We start from the raw sequence: 21,631 nt of genomic DNA, 5'->3' as shown, positions 1-21,631 counted from the left end.
AAAACAAAGCCGGACAAATGCAAACTGGAAACTATTTTACAACAAGTAAACAATGCATGAGGTCCAGAACAGGATGTCAATCCTCAACTTGCACCCCAGTCCCATTCTTACAGGTATGTGACCTGGTGTATGTTACCTAAACACTGGCCTGTCAATCATGGCACCTGTCCCAGAGCTATCAATTAAAGAAAATAGGTTACTACATAAATAACTAATACTAGTTCTTGACATATTGTAATGGCTCAATGCACAAAGTGAACTGAAATCATTCTTAATGGAAAACATATACAATTAGCTGTGATGGTAATTACAAATGCACCAGGAAATAAGACTGTAAAATCAGTGAACATATGGATCTCAAGTCACTTTGTGCAATGTTTATGCTTACACAACTTACTTCAGAGGTGCTGAGTAAGAAAAACTTAACCTCAAGAAGATTAAGAATTTAGTAATCACAAATATGATGCATTTTACTTATGAAGGCAGAAAGAATATCAAGTTTTGAAAGTATTTTTCAAATAAAAATTCGCATTCCAATCATAAGCTACAGAGTAAGGGCACAAAGCATGGAACTCATACCGAGTACGCAGAGAATTCCAGTGCCTGATGGGTACAACAGCCCAAGACACAATTACAGCCCATTTTAAATTTAACTGATAAACATGAGAAATGTCTATTTATGGCTTAACAAAAATTCCCAATTATGTATATAACATGCTTTTGAACTGGTAATACAGATAGAACAAATAACATGTAGAGCATTAATATATAATTTGAGAAAATCTATCAGTTTCTCAAACAAATAAGAAATTAAGAAACTGCAAGTCCCAAATGTGAACAGTAACACAGGGCAACAGGAGAAGCCATTAAAAAACAGTAATAAATACAGAGCATCTCCAACAGGCAATGCTCGGGAATTTCAAGATCAGGGCGCTGCTTCCATAGTTCTGATCAGTGTCCCAAGAACAGAGTGAGGTGTGAAGTTTCATACTTTGTTTCCACAGTTATCATTGTATGCTTTTACTCTCTCTCTCTCTCTCTCTCTCTCTCTCTCTCTCTCTCTCTCTCTCTCTCTCTCTCTCTCTCTCTCTCTCTCTCTCACACACACCCCAAATCCTGTCTATTTCCTTTTCTCTGTTACGTGTCTGAAAGCAGAGCACGGCCTAAGAACCCCTACCTGGAGACAACACTAAGAGCCTGCCGCACCTGCATCTAAACGGATGTTCTTTTACTCGCAGTCCATAACTAGATAGCATCAAGACTCCACTTCTTCTCTCTTTCAGCATCCCACCATGCCCCTTCCTTCCTTACTGCAGAGAATGTAGGCATACATGCTAACCTGTCTTATAACCATCAATGTATAAGCCTCCCAACTCGGGATCTGGAGACCATGAAATCTTTTTGACTGTGTAAAGTTGTTCTCTGGCCGTCTTTAAGAGATCACAGAAACAATACTGTCCAAATTCACACTCATGGTTTTAGTATTCTGCATGCTGTCTCTTTAAAGTCAGTGTAGCTGGATATAAAACTCTTAGGTTTCCCGTGAGCACATTAACTGTTACTCTATTGCTTCTGCACAAAACAGTGCAATCAAAAACCAGTTCATGTTAATATTCCCTCCTCAAGAAGCCATCAGATCCTCCGCTTTGGGGATCCAACTTTGGGGGGAAGGAGGTGGTTGTTCTTGTTTGTAACAGGATCTTGCTATACAGCTTTAGCTGGCTTAGAACTCGATATAGACCTCATACTAGCGAGGATCCTCCTGCCTCTAAGGGTGAGGGGAGCAGAGATGTGTGCCAACATGCCTAGCCTTATCCACATTACTCTATTCAGTTACATGGCATATTTCCCCTCCGCCCCCATGCTTCCCGTCTCTCCCAATGTAAAGGCAAACCATTCAATTTTAGGAAACGTTCCTGCATTATTCTCATTGGTATATGTCAAGAGATTACTGTCTGCTGAAACTTCTCTGCTTTTCTCCACTATCACTTCCTCTTTTTTTTTAATTTGAGTTGTAACATTTTTCTGCTATTCATTATCTACCTATTCGAAGAAATTTTCATTCTCAAATTCACACTTCTTTTTTAAATCTTTATTTATTTGAGGCAGGGATTCTTCACTTGTTTGTTTACATGAGACAGGCTCTCGTGTCTCCCAGGTTGGATGAGGATGACAAGCTTCTGATGCTTCTGGCACTCCTGCCTCCTCGTGCCAAGCGCCAGGAGCAGAGGTGTGTCCCCCCAGCTCGTCTGTGTGGGCTGCAGCACAGACCCTCGAGCTGAGCAGACACTCCACCAACTACCCCAGCCCTAGCACCTCGGGGAGGCTTGTGTGCAACCCCCTTTCCTTTCTCTTCCAAAATGACCAACACATTTCTAAGTTTCCCCTACCCAATCCATGTTCTTCCATGTTCCATCAGTCCTGAGACTCTTCTGGGTTTGTCTGAAACAGTACAGTGGGAACTGTACTCTGCAGGCATCTCTTCCTGCTGTGTGTTCTTACTGTCTGTGTAATATTCTGTCCCTTGAGGTTCTCTTTTCACAATATTTTTTAAAGATTATTTTTATTTTATGTGTGTCAGTGTTTTGCCTGAATGTATGTTTGTGCACCATGTATGTGCCTGATACCTATGGAGGCCAGAAGATGGCATGTGATCTTTTGGAATTACAATTATGGATGATTGTGAGCTGTCATATGTGTATCATGTACTCTTAACCACTCAGCATCTCTCCAGTTCCTCCTCTTCTTGTTAGTACAAGAGTTGGAAGTTTTCTTGTGTTCCGCCCAGTCCGCAGCCACTCAGACCCAAATAAACACACAAAGGCTAATATTATTTTGAAACTATGGCCATGGCAGGCTTCTTGCTAGCTAGCTCCTGCATTGTAAACTAACCCATTCTATAAGTCTATACTTTGACACGAGGCTTGTGGCTCACCGGTTCTTTCCATCTTGCTTCTCATGGTGGCGGCTGGCAGTGTCTCCTCTGCTCTGACTATCTCCTTCCTCCTCTATCTATTTGGATTTCCCACCTGCCTCTAAGCTGCCTTGCCATAGGCCAAACGGCTTTATTTATCAATCAATCAGAGCAACACACATACATAGCATACAGAAAGACATTCCACCAAACTCTCTGGCAGCCAGCATAACTGTGGGCATCTATAATTCCAGCACTTCAGAAGTTGAGACTACAGACAGGGGTTCTGCACCATCCTGGGCTACCAGGCCAAACCTCTGTCAAAATAACAACAACAACAGAGAGAGAAAGGAGATGACAGTGGTGGCACTGACCATTCACGCAGCTGTGGGGAATCTGTGATTCTTTGCTGGTAACTTTTATCTAGGTTATAAAAACTATATGGAGGTTATGCAAAATGGAAACTACTACTGAGGGGCAGCAAGACGGCTCAGGTGCAGAGGAGGGCTGCGGCCGACCCCTGGGTCCCACCAGGTGGCAGTAGAGCACCTGCTCGCAGCTGCTGTCCTCTGACCACACACACAGGACAACACAAACTACGGGGACAGTAGTGTCCTCTCTCCCCATCTTCATGAGGACAAGACAGGACCTGCCTGACTGAATCTACCAGGCTGAGCGGAATCCCCAGGGCAGCCCTTGCCCTCAAGGAGATGGGAATGGGGGGTGGGCTTGGGGGGGGGGGGGGACAGGGGAATCCGTGGCTGATATGTAAAATTAAATTAAATTATAAAATTAAATTAAATTATAAATAAAATTAAATTAAAATAAATAAATGAAATATGTAAACTATTAAGTAACAATTCCTGGGTTTTTATCTTCCCCAACTTTCCTTTGCTTTGCCCATGCTGATTCCACAACTGTTCAATTTGGAGTCTATTTCCAGTGGTGTCTGCTTCGGCTAGCAAGGAAGCTTTAACTGGCTTTGAGAATCTACAGGACCCAGCTCTAACCCTTTCTGATCTTAAACACTCCTGGGAACTTACACTTTTCTGGCTCGCACTAATATTCTCAGACCTGCCCACTATGCTTCTGTGGGAGTTTTTGCTGGTGAGCTTGACATTTTCGGGTCCCTTAGTTAACTCTGTTGTGTGTCCTTATGCACAAATCCTGACACCACACCACTGTGGTGGTGATCACTGATTGTGTGGACTCATTTCTATCTGCGCCGGTGGGGATGTTTTCACATGGTCTCCTAGGCAATGTCTGTGGGATTGGGGGTTTTGCCCATCTAGATTTTCTGTCCACTTTTAGGGAAAACAGGGTTGATGAAAATCCACCTTGAGCTGTCACTTTTGTAGAACTCTGACATTATTATTATTATTATTATTATTATCATTATTATTATTATCATTATTATTATTATATGTATGTGCATATTCATGTGTGTCTGGTGCCTACAGAGACCAGAAGAGGGCATTAGATCCACGGCAACTGGAGCTGCAAAGTGAGAACTGGGAATCAAACCTGGGTCCTCCAGAAGAGCAGCCAGTGCTCTTAACAGCTGACTCATCTTTCTAGCCCCTCATTCTTTTAGACATAAACTCTGCTGGTTGGATTTTGTCAACTTGACACAAACCTTGACATATCTGGGAAGAAGGAATCTTAACTGAGGAAATGCCTTCAGAAGATTGGCTAAAAGACAAATTTGCAGAGTACTGTCTTGATTATGGACGGATGTGGGAGGCCTAGCCCACTGTGGATGGTGCCACCCCTATGTAGGTCTCCTGGACGGCTTGAGAAAGCAAAGCTGACGAGTCAACCAACAAGGAACACTCCCTGGCTTCTGCTTCAGTTCCTGCCCTGAGTTCTTGCCTGGCTCCCTTCACAGGCGGACGGACTATGATAAGAGCTGCAAGCTGACATGAACCCGCTCCACCCCAAGCTGCTTTAGGCAAGATGTTTTACCACAGCAAAAGAACCTAAAGCAGGCATTTACAAAGCAGCCCTAAAATAAAAAGTACTGTAAGGACCAGCAAAATGGGACTGTCCCCCAAACCCACACAGCAGGAGAACTGGCACCTACAAGCTGTCTTCTGACCTCCACAGGTACACTGTAGCACAAATGCATGCACACACACACAAATAAATGCGATTTTAAAGCATTAAAGTAATGTAAACATCTGCTTTTGTCTAGGCTTTCAGTAAAGGCCTTACCACCTACAAAAACTCAGCTTCCCAGCGAGACTGACCCATCGTGTGTGTGTGTGTGTGTGTGTGTGTGTGTGTGTGTGTGTGTGTGTGTGTGTGTGTGAACTTCCACACTGTGTTCTCGTGACACAATCAGCACGGCTGCTTAGAAGAGAAACGCTGGAACCACAAAGTACAAACACGGAAGAAACGGCAGACAGCGAGGAGGAGCTCCTGCAGCAGACACTGAGCAGACCTGTGCTCGAGCATCACTACCCTGGCAGAGTACCCTGGAGACGCACAGGGAGCAGGGTGGGATGCACTAGAGACCCCGACCTCCAGCCCAGAAGGCACTCCTCACAGGATCACAGAGGGAGCAGCTGTGGCTCCCCACCCCCACCCCCACCCCCATCTGCAGCAGCCTGCCCTCCCACCAGCCGACCTGAGTTCCCTGAACTGTAACAAGCACTGTCACCCAGAGAGCCAGACACACCTAATGTCAGGAAGTGAAAACTTAGGACCACCAGCTTTCTCACAGGTTTTAGTAGAAGCTTTAAAGGTCTCCAAATCCCATGACCTCAGTAACCCCAAAGTTAAAAAACTTTGACATTCAAGCCAAATATTCATGAATACTTGTTAGTAACTTTTAAAACTGAGAAAAATATTAATTTTAGAAAAAGCTGGGGGCTGGCTGGAAGTTGGCTCAGTGGTTAAGAGCGCTTGCTGCTCTTGCAGAGGACCCAGGTTTGATTCCCAGAGCCTACACGGTGGCTCCCAACCACCTGTAACTCCAGTTCCAGAGGACCCAATGCCTCTTCTGTCCTCTGAAATGACCAGGCACACACACGGTGCACAACACATATGTAGGCAAAACACTCATAGATATAAAATAAATCTAAGACTAGCTAAGCATGCTGACAAACACATATAACTCCAAAACTGCTGTGGGATGTTAATGTATGTCCTGTGGGAGCCCTTCTTGGGTTCCTTGTGGCGTTACCCAGCAGGTTTGCATAGAGGATGATTAGGACCATGGGCGGGATGGTCTGTATGTCAAGTTGCTCTGATTGGTTAATAAATAAAACCTGATTGGTCGTGGCTAGACAGGAAGAATAGGCGGGACTAACAGAGAGGAGATATAAAAGAACAGGAAGGCAGAAGGAGACGCTGCCAGCCACTGCCAGGACAAGCAGCATGTGAAGATGCTGGTAAGCCACGAGCCGCGTGGCAAGGTATAGATTTGTAGAAATACGTTACTTTAAGATATAGGAACAGTTAACAGGAGGCCTGCCACGGCCATACAGTTTGTAAGCAATATAAGTCTCTGTGTTTGCTTGGTTGGGTCTGAGCGGCTGTGGGACTGGCGGGTGACAGAGATTTGTCCTGACTGTGGGCAAGGCAGGAAAACTCTAGCTACAAAGGCAGAGGCAAGGCAGGGGGGTTCTGAGTACTAGGCCAACACAGGTACAAATACAGTTCAAGGATGATCAGGGCTACATATAACAAAACAACTTTAACTCATGGGATGGGGTGGGGTGGGGTGGGGTGGGTGGGGTGGGGTGGGGCTGCTAGGAATAAGCAATATGTAACTTAAACTAGGAAATGCTCACATGATGAAAAGGCTCAAAACAGCACATGCCCAAAGTAATCTATCCTCAAGACCAGTTAGGTCTATGTCCGAGTGATCTGGACCAAGTGACAGCAGGTCACTGATGCCAGTCTCCAATGGAACAGCAGTCAAATGGGAATATCAAATGCATTCTACCCAAGCTCACCATCATGAATGGCTATGCAGTGTGATCTCAACTTAAACTGGTATGGGGGTAGGGGATGCCATAGAGCAAGCGACCATTTCCTCATTGTCTTAGCTAGTGTTTCTATTGCTGTGATAAAACACCATGACCAAAAGCAACTTGGGAGGAAAGGGTCTACCTCATCCTAATGACTCTCAGGTCATTCCATTCCTGAGGGAAGTCAGAGCAGGAATTCAAGGCAGGAACTGAAGCAGAGGCTGTGGAGGGGTGCTGCTTTGCTGGCATGTTCCCTATGGCTTGCTCAGCCTGCTGTCTTGTAGCACCCAGGAGGCTCAGGATAGCAAGTCTGAGGCCAACCTGATCTACATGAGACCCTGTCTTGCAGGGAGGGGCTATGTGGTGATATATTGTGTACCCTAATAAATTTGCCTGAGGATCAGAGAAGCAGAACAGCCAGCTACTAGTTCTTACCTCTACGGAATTCTCAGCCTAAAGAGAGTGAGTTCCTGTTTCCTCATGCCTTATATACCTTTCTCTGCCCTGCCATATTACTTCTTGGGATTAAAGGCATGTGTGCTTCCCAAGCAAAGTCATGAGATCTCAAGTGCTGGGATTAAAGGTGTGTGCCACCACTGCCTGGCTCTCTTTCTCTCCTAGAATGGATCAATCTCGTGTAGCCCACTGTGGCCTTGAACTCACAGAGATCCAGACAGATCTCTGTCTCCCAAGTCATAAAATTAAAGGTGTGTGCCACCACTGCCTGACTTCTGTGTCTAATCTAGTGGCTGGCTCTGTCCTCTGATCCTCAGGCAAGTTTATTAGGGTACACAATGTATCACCACATTGGTATATGATAGGGCTATGTGCTGGGGGGGGGGGGGGTGTCAAGTGTGTGTTCAACCACACATAGGCTAGAAGCCAACATGAGGTGTCTTCAACTGGTTCCCACCTTCTTTCTTTGAGACAGGTCTCTCACTGACTCAGCTAGGCTGAGTAGAGAGTTAGCTCCAGAAACCATCTTGTCTCCACCTCTAATGAGCTAGGCACATGGCACATGCCACCAGGCCATCTTTGTACATGGGTGGTGAGAATCCAAACTCGAGTCTCACACTTGCACAGCAAACACTTTGCCAAATAAGCCATCTCCCACCACTACTAAATTTTTTAAGTGACTAGCATGTTACTATTATATACTTTAAAAAAGCTACTTTGTTAAAGAAAACCATTCAAACAAGAGTAGGACCAGCTGTCAAAGGGAACAAGTTTTCCCAAATAATGGTCTACAGGATGTGAGTATAAATCAAAATATAAAGGGGGTCTTTAACCAAACACACTGAAGAAATGCTGGCCTCCCAGGTTCCTTCCTGCGGGAGGCTTTATGTTAATGAGCATAATGATTCTAAGAAGGGTTTGCTTTTTCCCCCTAATCTAATCTTAGGAATGATTCTGTATCCAAAATAAACTGAACTTGGTTACAAGCTGATACCTCCCATCATTGCAACATTTAAATGGGAAGAAGGGATTATGTAGGAGACAACCAGGAGGTAGTCACTTGAGTCTAGAGGTGGCAGTCAGGGTGAGGTGAATTCAATCCCCAGGACTCAAATGGAGGAAGGAAAGAACAGACGCCCACAAGTCTGTCCTTCACACTGAGGCACACACAAGTACGTAAACACATGTAGTAAAAAGTTCTAAAACATTTACTTGCTGTACATCATGCCCTTACTGACTGAGACATTTCACTAACCCTCAACAGAGATTTTTTTTTTTAAGATTTATATATTTATTATGTATACAGTGTTCTGCCTGCAGGCCAGAAGAGGGCACCAGATCTCATTACAGAGGGTTGTGAGCCAACACGTGGGTGCTGGGAATTGAACTTGGGACCTCTAGAAGAACAGTGAGTGCTCTTAACTGCTGAGCCATCTCTCCAGCCCATGAACAGAGAGTCTTATAACATGGGCATTGAAGTGTCAACTGAAGCCATTACTGTGAACACAATTAGACTGAGACTATGGTATTTTTGCTATATGTGCCTTGAATTTCATAGGTAGGTGCTAAAATGTTATGACATACATCCATTACATGGTCCTCACACATCCACCCCTTCCTCTAAAGGAAATATGACCCTAGATAGGTAAACACCCAGAATTCTTAGAGGCACAACATTCATTACAGTACTTATTATGAAACAAGTGTTAGCCAAATAAATGTTTGCATACATCCTTCCAGAATTTAAAGGTAACTCTGAATTTACCTAATACTGCATTCTAGTTCCACTGGACACAACCAAAGGGGGAGCTTGGCGTTCTAACAAGTGAAAGCAGCAGCCAGCACACACCTGTGCTCCAGACACGTCGGTTTGACTCTGGCTCAGTGAATAACTCTTTCCTTGTCCTTTCCTTCCTTTCTCCCCAGCTTTACGGGGATAACTAGGAAATATCAAGTGTACACACCTATGTATACTGCATGCTACTTTATGCATGTGGACAATAGCAAAGTTACAAAAAAAAAGAAAATCAAGGAAATTAACACAGCTATCACCTCACATAGTTACCATGAAAATCGATTACATTTTGAGTACAGAAAAGTGAACTAGCCAATTCCTACTTCAATGACTTTTCTAGCATTCCTCAACCTACACTTCCATCAATAAAATGGAATGGAAAAGTAAACATTTAAGAAACGTAACAAGGCCAGTACCATGAAGTAATGTATAAGAGAGCAGAACATTCACTTTCAAGCACGTGTAAACACTGTGGAAATCATTTTCACTGAGAAACTCCTCATAAGCTTGTATGTGTTGTGTCAGCTACAGTGTAAGAATACACACTGCAATATTAAGAGGAAAGTACCATATTAACTGATCAGGGAAGCTGTATGATAAAGAAAGAATCAACTTTCAAACTGTGAATGAGAAATATACCAACAACGTACACATATGTTAAAAAGACTTTTCTTGGGTTATATTTTTCTTTTTTGTAAGGCGATAAATACTGGTTAAGTTCCAAAAAAGCCAAAAGACTGGCTTATATCACAAATGTACTGCAACACTTACTATGTTACCTGGGTATCTTTTAAAAACATTTGCTCTCCTGCTTCTTAATACTACTGAGACTATAAAGCCTCTAGGAGAAACAGCTACTTGGAAACACATTGTGCCTTTGATTACAAACAACTTTGCAAAGCGAAAGCATCCTGAAGAAAATCTCCCAATCAGGAAGTCACAGATAACTATGAAACAACTACAAGCTACTTTGATCTCCCACTGACCTCTACAACAATACAGACAGCATCTGCTTGGCAGAACCCAGACTACACAGACTGCAGCCAAGGAGCAGCCTAGGAGCTGACAGTGCTGATGAGCTGCTCCTGCATCAAAGGCCAAGTTTACAAATCCAAAGGAAACGTTTCTGTGAACATTCCTGTTGGTTCTTCTACGATGATATTCAGCATCAGCACCATGACGATTTTAACAACCAGCCACTCAAGCAGAATGTGTTCCCAGAATGCCAGCAACAGGGTGTCTAGGCAAACACACATAGTAAGTCTACATACATGTTTGTGTGATAAGTATCACGAGGGGTGACTAGTCATTGCTTAAACAGCTGCCATCATTAACTCCAGAAACGGTGGGGCCCCCGTGTAAAACACACAATAACTTACTCCCCATATAATTTACAAGTGTTGTAGTCAAACACATTTTATCATAGACAATGACATAGCTAAAATTCTATTCTAAAGCAAAAGAAAAAATTATTTTAGAAAATTGGGGTCACAAAAATAAAAATCACCAACAGCTATACCAATTATCATCAATACCAGACTTACTCAAGATTTATTTCCCAGTTAAAAATAATTTTCAAATATTAAGTTTATAATATAATCAAATAAAAACTCAAATCTACCAGTAAAGGTAAGTAACTTTGTTTAACAAAATGTCTCCCATCTGCCTAATTAACAAGCACACAGGTTAGTCACATGTGACCCACTGGCCACACTGTATTTTTCAGTCTGAACACAGCCACACTCAGAATGGAGGAGTCTCTGGTTACAATACAAGTAAGATCTCCTCACTTAACTATGAAGTAAGCAAACACAGACTTCAAAACAACTTCACAGTTTGTCATCTAGAAATTCCAATGACACGGGATGAAGAAGGTGAAACTTGGAAAACAATAGAGGGAGGGAGGGAGGGAGGGAGGGAGGGAGGGAGGGAGGGAGGGAGGGAGGGAGGGAGGGAGGGAGGGAGGGAGGGAGGGAGGGAGGGAGGGAGGGAGGAAGGAAGGAAGGAAGGAAGGAAGGAAGGAAGGAAGGAAGGAAGGAAGGAAGGAAGGAAGGAAGGAAGGAAGGAAGGAAGGAAGGAAGGAAGGACAAACTCCCAGACTGTGCTTGCTTAAGGACCACACGTGCAAGTGTTCCACTAGAGCTTTTCACCGCTACCTGCCAGTCTTACCGACATGATCTTAACATTGATTCCCAGGAAAGATTTGCCATGTTCCCATAGGAATACAGGGAGACATATATTTAACCATAAAAGTAAATGTTATTAGGTTTTAAAACAGAAATATTCATTTTAAAAGCATGAGCCAGCTTTTAAAAGCTCAAGTGCTAAGAATTACTCTACTGTTAACGTGACCATTAAAACTGAGCATCACCCCACGTCCCAGAGTCACTTTCAACACCTTCTACCTGTGCCTTTCCTGAGCCTAGGAACCAGAAGCCCACCCTGCAGGCTCACTAACAGCCAGCCCCACAGTGTCTTACAGCCACATCTCTACTGTATTCAAAACGTGAGTCACCTGTATGCATCGTCTTCTTTCAAGTCTCATATCATCCTGATGGGGTGGGGGAAGGGAGGGAAGAGTCCAGCGGCAAAATTATAACACTGTGTGAAGAAAAACAGAGGACAATAAGATATGATGATACAAGACAACTGCATACCCCTATTGAGGAGTATCTAATATAACTACAATCTCTGAAACACAGATAAAATTACTCCAAATTTGTCAATTTAATTTACTAACATTTACACTTACTTGAATAATTTCTATTCACTTATCAAAATCAAGCATATAGAAAATATAACATAATCAACTATCATGAAAAAGAAAAAAGTTTTAAAATGTGCCTATGACCAATAACCATTTCTAGGCGTCAAGTAAGTCTGAGTACTGTGCACTTTTATATAATCTATCTAAAGAAAATAAACCGTTTATGATCTTGAACAACATGCACAAACCAATACAAATTTTAACTCATTTTTCACAGTGACTTACTAACAAGGCAGAGGTACTAAGAGCTACCTGTAGGAAGGACAATGTGTCAATCTACCAATATTATTTGTAGATTAAATTCAGAAACATTTTTCAATGCAGTTATCCTGCCCATAACTCCTCCCTTGCTCCCCAAGTGGTCCATTTTAACTTTCTAAGAGCCCCTCCTGTCTACTGATCCCACTGGTAATTTCGTGACTGCTGAGACAATTCCACGATGACCAAATCTCACAGCTATCAATGGGGAACACACAGGACAGGAGAGAAGCCAAGATCAACAGGCCGAAGAGTAACTTACAAGGGATACAGTGAAATCCCATGACCATTCCAAAGGAAGCAGGATTGCTTTTACTGGCCTACTTCTCAAGGCAGCTAAAACAATTAACTAACTAATTAATTAATTAGTAAGCCTACTGATTCCTAAGATGGGCTTGTTTGCTAACCTTTAAAAAGTTTTTTAGCCGGATCGTAGTGGCACACGCCTTTGATCCCAGCAGAGGCAGGCACATTTCTGTGAGTTCGAGGCCAGCCTGGGCTACAGAGTTGAGTTCCAGGAAAGGCGCAGAGCTACACAGAGAAACCCTGTCTCAAAAAACCAAAAAAAAAAAAAAAAGTTTTTTAAATGATTTATTTATTGTCTTATTGCATTGCTATTTGTCTGTTTGTTTATCTGTGAGGGTGTTGGGATTCCTTGGAACTGGAGTTACAGGCAGTTGTGAGCTGCCATATGGGTGGTGGGAATTGAACTCAGGCCCTCTGGAAGAGCAGCAGGTGCTCTTAACCACAAAGTTTTTAAAGAAAGTACATGCAAAGAAACAAACCAACAAGCACAGAGATACTGTCAGTCACAGGCACTACAGACTGTGAGAGAGGAAAGTCAAACACCTGTCTGCTCTAAACCATCCTGGCAAGCTGTCCTCTGTGTGCTGTCTGCGCTCCCACGGCCTGCCATTCCCTACACTGGACATAAAGACTCCCCCAGCCACCCCCCTTCATAACCCTTTTCTCATGGCTAGGTACACAGACAGGTGCATGGCTAGGTGTATGATTAGGTACATATAGGTGCATGGCTAGGTGAATGGTTAGGTGTATGATTAGGTACAGATAGGTGCATGGCTAGGTGAATGGTTAGGTGTATGATTAGGTACAGATAGGTGCATGGCTAGGTGAATGGTTAGGTGTATGATTGGGTACACAGATAGGTGCATGCCTAGGTGCATGATTAGGTACACAGATAGGTGCATGCCTAGGTGCATGATTAGGTACACAGATAGGTGCATGCCTAGGTGCATGATTAGGTACACAGATAGGTGCATGCCTAGGTGCATGATTAGGTACACAGATAGGTGCATGCCTAGGTGTATGATTAGGTACACAGATAGGTGCATGCCTAGGTGTATGATTAGGTACACAGATAGGTGCATGCCTAGGTGCATGATTAGGTACACAGATAGGTGCATGCCTAGGTGCATGATTAGGTACACAGACAGGTGCATGCCTAGGTGTATGATTAGGTACAGATAGGTGCATGCCTAGGTGCATGATTAGGTACACAGACAGGTGCATGCCTAGGTGTATGATTAGGTACACAGACAGGTGCATGCCTGGGTGTATGGTATGGCTAAATGCATGGCTAGGGGAGTAAAGAAACAATAAAAGTAACCATCACAATAGCTGCTTCTAAAGACAACTGAATCAGTGAAATTAAATACTTTTGCTTCATGTAGTTACAGAAACTTTCCCCCCTCAGAAATGGCCAGTCTTTGAACTTGTGGCATGCACAGACTACAAGAACAGCAGAGACAGGGCCGTTCAGTCCCTAGCTCTGACTACATTTACAGCCACTTTAGCCTTCACTTCACAGTGTGCACCGGTAACGCTTACAACGACACTGATGAACTGCGTAGTTTCAACATAAACAGATGACAGTGACACTGCCATCCAAGTCCTTACAAGATTGGATCAAGGGGCTGGAGAGAAGGCTCAGAGATTAAGAACACGGCTGTTCTTCCAGGAGACCTGTTCGATCCCCAGCACCCACATAGCAGCTCACAACTATGGTGGTATTTTATTTGTACTGAAATGTGATTTTAATTGTATGTTAATAAATAAAGTTGCCTGGGGGTCAGAGCTAACAGCAAGCCATAGCAGAAGCTGGGCGGTGGTGGCGCACGCCTTTAATCCCAGCACTTGGGAGGCAGAGCTAGGCAGATCTCTGTGTGTGTTCAAGGACACAGACAGCATTGGAGACACACGCCTTTAATCTCAATACCAACCATAGAAGACCTGGAGGTCTGTATAGATGGGCAGTGCTGAGGAGGTTATGTGGTTGGGTTTGCAACCAATGAGAAGGCAGAACAAAGTCAATAAAAAGGACAAACAGACAGGAAGTAGGTCTCTTGCAGAGGGAAGGACAGGAGCGGCAGTGAAGGGTAAGGTTTTAGCTCTTAGCTATCGCTCTGACCTCTTGGGCTTTGCATTGGCTCTGTGTTTCTTATTTAACAAGACGGTTACATCTACACACAACTGCCTGTAACTCCATCTCCAGTGGATCTGACACTCACACAGACATACCTGCCAGCAAAATACAAATGCCTAAAATAAAATAAATACATCATTTAAAAAAAAAAAAAAAACTGGACCAAGGTCTCAGCATTCTTTTGGTCATTTCATTTTATTCCTGTTAAGTGTAGGGGTTTGGCCTGCAAGTATACCTGTGCATCATGCACATCCTGGTGCCTGGGAGGCCAGAAGGGGGCACAACAAGTTGTGAGCCCCTACCTGGGTGCTGAGAACTGAGCTGGGTCCTCTGCAGGCACAGCTAGTTCTCTTACCTGCCGAGTCAGCGCTCCAGCCCCCAGGACTCTTTTTATTAGAAGTTGATAAAAACTGAGGTACTAGTTATTCACTACTGATTTAAACATCTAAAGGTAAAAACACAATTTGACACCTTTTAGAAACATCACGCACTAGTTAGTACTCATTTGAAAATTAGCCCTTAGGGAAGGCTAACATGTATCTACAAGTCACAAAACTTGCTCTTGGTTTTCCTATCACCTAACCATCACATACTGAGGAAAAGAATCTACCCCCTAAGACTTCCACTGCACACAGGTCCAAACACCAATGGGCTGTTTGCAGTCTCACTTCAGAAAGAATGTCCTTTTCAAGAGCCTTAACACACGGACAGTCAGGGGCAAGAGGTGGGAGGACAAGGGAATCCGTGGCTGACATGTAAAATTAAATTATAAAATTAAAAAAAAAAAAAAAACATGGACGGTCTTTTTTTTTTAATTTCAGAAAAATACAGATAGTCAATTTGCCCCTCTTCCCTAATAAATGAAAGCCTTCTCAAGCTGTGGAGGGTAACAGTAGACACCAAGGAGAACCATGCACAATCCCTACAGAAGGAACTTCTGGTTCTCACGATCTTTTAGTCTTTTTCAGCTCCTATTCTGACAATAGCTATTAACATCCTATGATCAATTCAAGAACTCCTCTTCAGTGGTTTTCTGAAGCCAAACTTGCACACTACTCTTTAGTTGTCTAAGAAATCACTGAATAAAATTAACCTACAGTTTATCTTCAGAATGGTAACAGGCTGTGGAGCACATGGTGTGTATTGGGAGGTTCTGAACTTAGCTCCTGGGTGTCAGTCTCTGAACTAGTGAGCAGCAGCACCCATCTGCTGGTGTTTATAAAGGCAACACTGGGCAGCCAGGCATGCACAGCAAGGCTATGACTTTGAGAAGCAGTCAGGCTCTAGTGAGGGGCCAGCGAACTCAACATCGGGTACAAAGCCTTCGTTGATGCCCCAACAGTTTGTAATGACACCAAGCTAAAAAGTGTCTCTAACTCCAATCACTAAGAAGGAAGCTGCTACAAAAGGCGGACAGATAAGCCAACATGGCACACAACCTTGCCTAGCACTCAGAGGCACAGGCACGGGGGGGTCTCTGAGTCCCATGCCACTGGAACCCCACAACACGGCCTGGTCAGAACAACAAAAGCAGATTTTTAAAACATCATCATGTAAAGAGTTTCAAAAGGTAATTAGGTACCATTTTATTAAACTTAGAGCACATGCAGTTTTCTGTTGTTCTCTAGTTGTACCTATGTAATCTCTGTCATGTTTTATAACTACTTCATAAATAATTTTAATCTATATGAAAAAATATGATGCACCATGGAATTTAAAGGGACAATTTAGGTGGTTCCAAAAGTGAAAATAAGCAAAGCCAGTTAAGTATAAAACATGTTAAATTTGGAGCGAGAGAGACAGTCAGCGACCAAGTACACTTGCTGTTCTTGCAGAAGGTCTGGGTTCCATTCCCAGCCCCCGAGTGGAGGCTCCCAGCCATCAAACTCCAGTTCCAGGGCTCTGACAACCTCTGCTAACTTTGAAAGGCTCCAAGCAGCACATGGTGCACATACATACATGCAGGCAAAATACTCAAACACCTAAAACAAATAAATATACAAAGGCAAGATCTAAAATGTTACTCCACGAATTAACGCTGACTCCTACAAACATCCTACAAACGCACGGACACAAGGGATCCAAGCGGCAGAAGAAACCAGCGTCTTCGCCATGTAACCTGGGAAGTCAGTTTTCAAAATTACACTAGGTAAACGATTCAAAGGGAAACAGAGAACTGTCACTGTTTTGATACTTAACACAGAAGGAAAGATAACCCCGTATCTAACTCCCGATAAGAAGATCAAGTGGTGTGACAGGAAAAGCAGCCACACTGACAGGGAAGGACTTCAAGTGAGACCCTGAGAAACAAGAACAGTTTATCAAAACCTCCAGAAAACAATCACAGCCCTTGTTTTTAAAGCAAAAACCAAAAGACTGCAGGATGGGCTACCATGCCAACATTATTAATGAAACTACAAGAGAAGGCACGTTTGCTGACACACTGCACACCCACCACTCAGCTCACACATTTAGCGAATGCTCACCTATCAGACAAGGAAGTAGCCTCACTTTCGATTTACAGATGTGGGAAGTAAGGGTCAAAGAAACTAGTGGGTCAAAGGCCCCACTACTAATGAACTCTAGTCATGTGCCAAAGTTCTCCACACCTCACATTGCTTCCCATTCAAGTCATGAAATGGTTGAGAAAATTACAAAAATACAAGCATCTTTCCAAGTGTGACTTTAGACCCTGTTCGATCTCAAACATGAAAGAAAAGTTCTACGGTAATAAATTAGTACATAAAAAAAAGTTTAACGTTAAGGAAATGGTATAGCATGAATCTTAAATGTTCTTATTAATAAAATCAAACCCAGAGCCAAGTATTGGGGTGAACACTGGAAGATCAGAGAGACAGAACAAGCCACAGCTAACCTCACCTGGCCAGCTTCTCAGTTGATCCTGTTTCCTCAGACTGGAAGCCTCTGTGTCCTCATATCTGAATGGCTCTCAGCTGAACTGCTGCTCAAAAACCTGAAGTTTAACCAGCTAAAAGCTTCTAGTTTCTGGTCCTCACGCCTTATATACCTTTCTGCTCTCTACCATCACTCCCTGGGATTAAAGGCTCGCTTCCTGGGATGAAAGGCCTAAGTCACCATGCTTGGCTGTATCCTTGAACACATGGATTTCTGCCTCTGGAATGCTAGGATTAAAGGCGTGTGCTACCACTGCCTATCCTAATTATCTAGTGGCTGTTCTGTTCTCTGACCCCAGATAAGTTTATTAGGGTACACACATTTTGGGGAACACAATACCACCACAAAATGGGATATTAACTGTCCCCAAACTAGTATTGAAATTTTAATTCAAACATATAACAGACTGCCACATACTCCTATCACCTAATAATAACAACAACAACAATAATAATAATCAGCAAATGAAAAGAAAACGGGTAGGGATAAAAAGCCAATGATGGCACTAGACAACTAAACAATCAACAAGTACTACAAGTGTGGGTCGTGGATTGTTCTATTCCAGCAGCACCCTGGAATGAGGAATAGTTGAAGATGAGCAACTAAAGTGTATGTTTAAGAGAAACGTGTGGGGTTGCCCCAGAAATCGTGAAAACAACAGATTCCTAACCTAAGCACTAGGGAGAAGGTTAAACTATTTCAACAAATCAAACAAAGTTCTAACTCAGCCTGTAGAACCTATTTGGCCCCAAAATTTACAACAGGCACTAAGTATCTGGACACACCAACAAATACAGCAAGGAGGAGGAAAGGGCCTAGTGTAAACCATCTACTAAATGCATCATCCCTGAGGACCCTGGTCTACAGAATGAGGGTGGGGCGACTTCAACAATGTCACTAAGTGCCAAGGGACACTACAGATGCCCTGCCATTAACTCCAAATCCATGATCTACCCATAGTACCCGCTCTGCTCACTGCCCTAGGTCTTCTCAGTCCAGGCATCTGCACATTCAGATGGAATTTCCAGGCTATTAATAATGTATTGTTCTCTTTGATTCTGAATTCAGACCACAACTTTTGAGGACCCTAACTGTCATTACCAGAGTGACAGTATATAAAGGAGATGCCAGGAAAGCGCTCTACCATACGCACATATAGAAGTCCCAGGTGGCTCTCTTCTAGCTCAAATCTCTCCCGAGTTCAAGGCCCACATTTCCAACAGCCCAGTGAACTCAAATTTCACTGCACAAGGTATCTTTTTAACTCACTTAACCTCCATTAATTAATTACCTAATAATTAATTAATTAATCACTATCATATCCATTGTTACACATGAGAAAACAAAGGTCCCCAAAATTAAGTCACCCCAAATCAGACATTAGCATGGTAAAGACATTCAGTTTCATACTCAAAACCACTGCTCTTAGGCTGTGTTAAACTGACTACCATTTCCCACCACTTGCCTTACTTGAAAACACCGACGGAAGGACAAGGAAGAACGTCATCTCCTGTATTCTCCACCATGGTTAGTGAATGTCACCACCAGGCCAGTATCTCAAACAAAACTCTTATCACCCAGGCCTCTGTCCTTTACCTTACAGCACATTCAACCCCTCACTTCTTGGGGTAGATTTCACATCAAGAGTGAGGCCTTTCAAACCGGCCCCTTGTCCATTTCTATCTTGGCCAAGGTCCTCATTCCCGTTAGACACATTGCTCATATCTTTTGACCCTACTATAGTCCATTCTCATCGCACAGAAGCCAAGCCTCATCCTTAGAAGCCAACCATGCCATCAATCCATCCTGTCATGCATAATTACATTGTTCAGAAGGTAGAACTGCTTAAGGCTAGTCTATTTAAAATTTAAAAATCTTCCTACCGTTCTCATATAATGATTTTTAAAGGGTATTAAATATAAAAAGGAAACTAAAATTCACACAAAATTTGACTGTCTACAGCTTGGTGATGCCGTTTCTGCTCCTTTTGTAAAATTTGTGTATCTTTGGTATCTTGAATTTACTTGCAAGGTTAGCGAATGCCTCAGCAATAAAGAATACATGCTGACTACTTTTGCAGAGGACCTAAGCGTGGTTCCCAGCACCCACTTAGGGAGGCTCACAATCCCTCATATCAAGTTCCAGGGGATCCGACATCCTCTTCTGGCTTCCACAGGCACCTGGCATACGTGGCATAAACACAATACAGACACAACAAAAAAGTAAAAAGTAAATTTTAAAACTTTACACAATATATCTGCACTGTTGTCAACAGGCTCACACTGTTCTGCTGAACAGACCTGAGTGCAGTTTAGCAAACACCCCCTGGGCACTACATAGGTGGTTTCCACTTTTTCACTACTATGAAATTTTGAAACTTAGTGCCTGTTTTTTTTACTCATCTTCTAGCAAACATTAAGGGAAAGCAGTGTGAACAGAATACACATAGCTAAGTGGTTTAAACATCTCCTACTGGCACGCCTACTCACAGACACCACCTACAAATGATGTGCTCCAACTTTCTGTTACCTACTAGATCCTAAGGACTTAAAAGACGTGACAGATGGGCTGCAGGTTCTCTGAATTCAAACAAGGTTCAGATAGTTTTATGCAATCTATTGTTGTATTTTTCTCCCTAATCTGAACACCTAGGGTAATCACTTGTATATATATTTCCTAAACAAAGCATTACCTATCAAACAGTAGGCATTTAGAAAGAACGTGTTCAAACATAGCCTATAGGCCTTTCTCAAACGCAGTTTCTAAGACAGGCATATATACTGCCCATCTCTAGCCTGACTGCACTGGTTTTTCTAAATAAGATGGTCTGAAAGTACAATAGTCACATATGTAATTTTTATATAAAGTGTTATATACAATTAATTTACATTGGGGCATGCATGTACACTTAGTTGGCTATATATACTTTTATACACATATAATTATGTGTAAGTTTAATAATCAATTGCTTTTATTTATCTTAGTTCTTAAGAAATAGAGAAAAACAAGACCCAGAAATTAACAAAAACGGTGTTGTTAGCCACTCACATTTCTAAAAAGCCATTAGTGAGAGTGCAATTTACTTTGTGTGCTACCTTTTTACAGGAAAATGCTACTGTAACAGCACTTTGGAAGCTGCTTCTGCTCAAAGTGCTGACTCCCACTTGGGTCTACAAGGTAACTAAAGCAGCAGGCGACCACCGCACCTCAGCCTTTGTTTTACAGCCGTCTCCTCTGAGTCACCTAATTAGCTCTGCATGTAGACATGTTAATTACTCAGAGTATGAGTCTAAAAACTGGTGATTCCTAACCTATCTCATTCCTTCAAGACGAGAAGGAACAAATGGAAGAGTAACTGAAGCATCTTACTGGATGCTTTTTACTGTGTTCTTTTCCAGACTTCTCTCCTGAACTCCAAGTCACCCTGGATTCCAAGAAAAACACAGCATCCCAAACCTCCTTCCCCAGAGAAAGCAATTATCCAGGAAGGAAAAGCTGTACCCTGGAGAGTAATCAATCCTCTCCAAAGAACCAACCTGTCCTGTCCCCAAATGTGATAGGGACTTCGGATCACCCTACATGATCAGAACTGCAGCAGCAGCTATCCACTGAGCCATACCGCCACCAAGACCGCTTAATGATGTGTACTTCCCTACCTCTCTCCAAACCTAACACTCTTTACAGTGGTCCAAAGACAGACTTGGGGTCACTGGCCAGCCCTCTAAATTTCTCTTTCCCGTGTGATGCTGTTTAAAGCTCCTCTCTCTACTCTTGACATCACTCAGTTAGCATGTGCTCTGACAGGTGGTCTTGCTGTGGGATGTCTTTCTGTATGTTCTGAATATGTGTTGCTCCCACTGGTTAATAAATAAAGTTGCATTGGCCTATGGCAGGGCAGGATGGAGACAGGCGGGAAAATCCAAGAGAGAGTGAGAGGAGAAAGAGAGTGAAGGGAGACGCCAGCCCACTGCCCAAGGAGCAACAAAACGCCAGCAGACCGATCACCCTACATGAGCAGGCCACATGGCAACATAAAGATCAATTGAAATGGGTTAAGTTCTAAGAGCTAGCTAACAAGAAGCCTGGCCCAAAGCCATACAGTTTA

The 21,631-nt window shown here is 43.0% G+C and overlaps 1 protein-coding gene across 3 annotated transcripts in view; it reads right to left on the bottom strand.

Annotated features, from left to right (window-relative positions):
* Positions 1-21,631, bottom strand: part of Dyrk1a (dual specificity tyrosine phosphorylation regulated kinase 1A) — a 136,762-nt gene that overhangs the window by 73,809 nt on the left and 41,322 nt on the right. For all 3 annotated transcript variants that reach the window (XM_076549271.1, XM_076549270.1, XM_076549272.1), the window contains exon 2: positions 11,658-11,743. Coding sequence is in view for 2 of the 3 variants with exons in the window: in XM_076549270.1 (XP_076405385.1) it covers positions 11,658-11,667 (10 nt within the window). In the remaining variant the exon portion in view is untranslated. The remainder of the gene's footprint in view (positions 1-11,657; positions 11,744-21,631) is intronic.

Source organism: Peromyscus maniculatus, chromosome 12 (genome assembly GCF_049852395.1).
Source record: "Peromyscus maniculatus bairdii isolate BWxNUB_F1_BW_parent chromosome 12, HU_Pman_BW_mat_3.1, whole genome shotgun sequence".
NCBI lineage: Eukaryota > Metazoa > Chordata > Mammalia > Rodentia > Cricetidae > Peromyscus > Peromyscus maniculatus.
The sequence above is the reverse complement of the archived record's forward strand: the minus strand, read 5'-3'. Positions and strand labels throughout refer to the sequence as shown.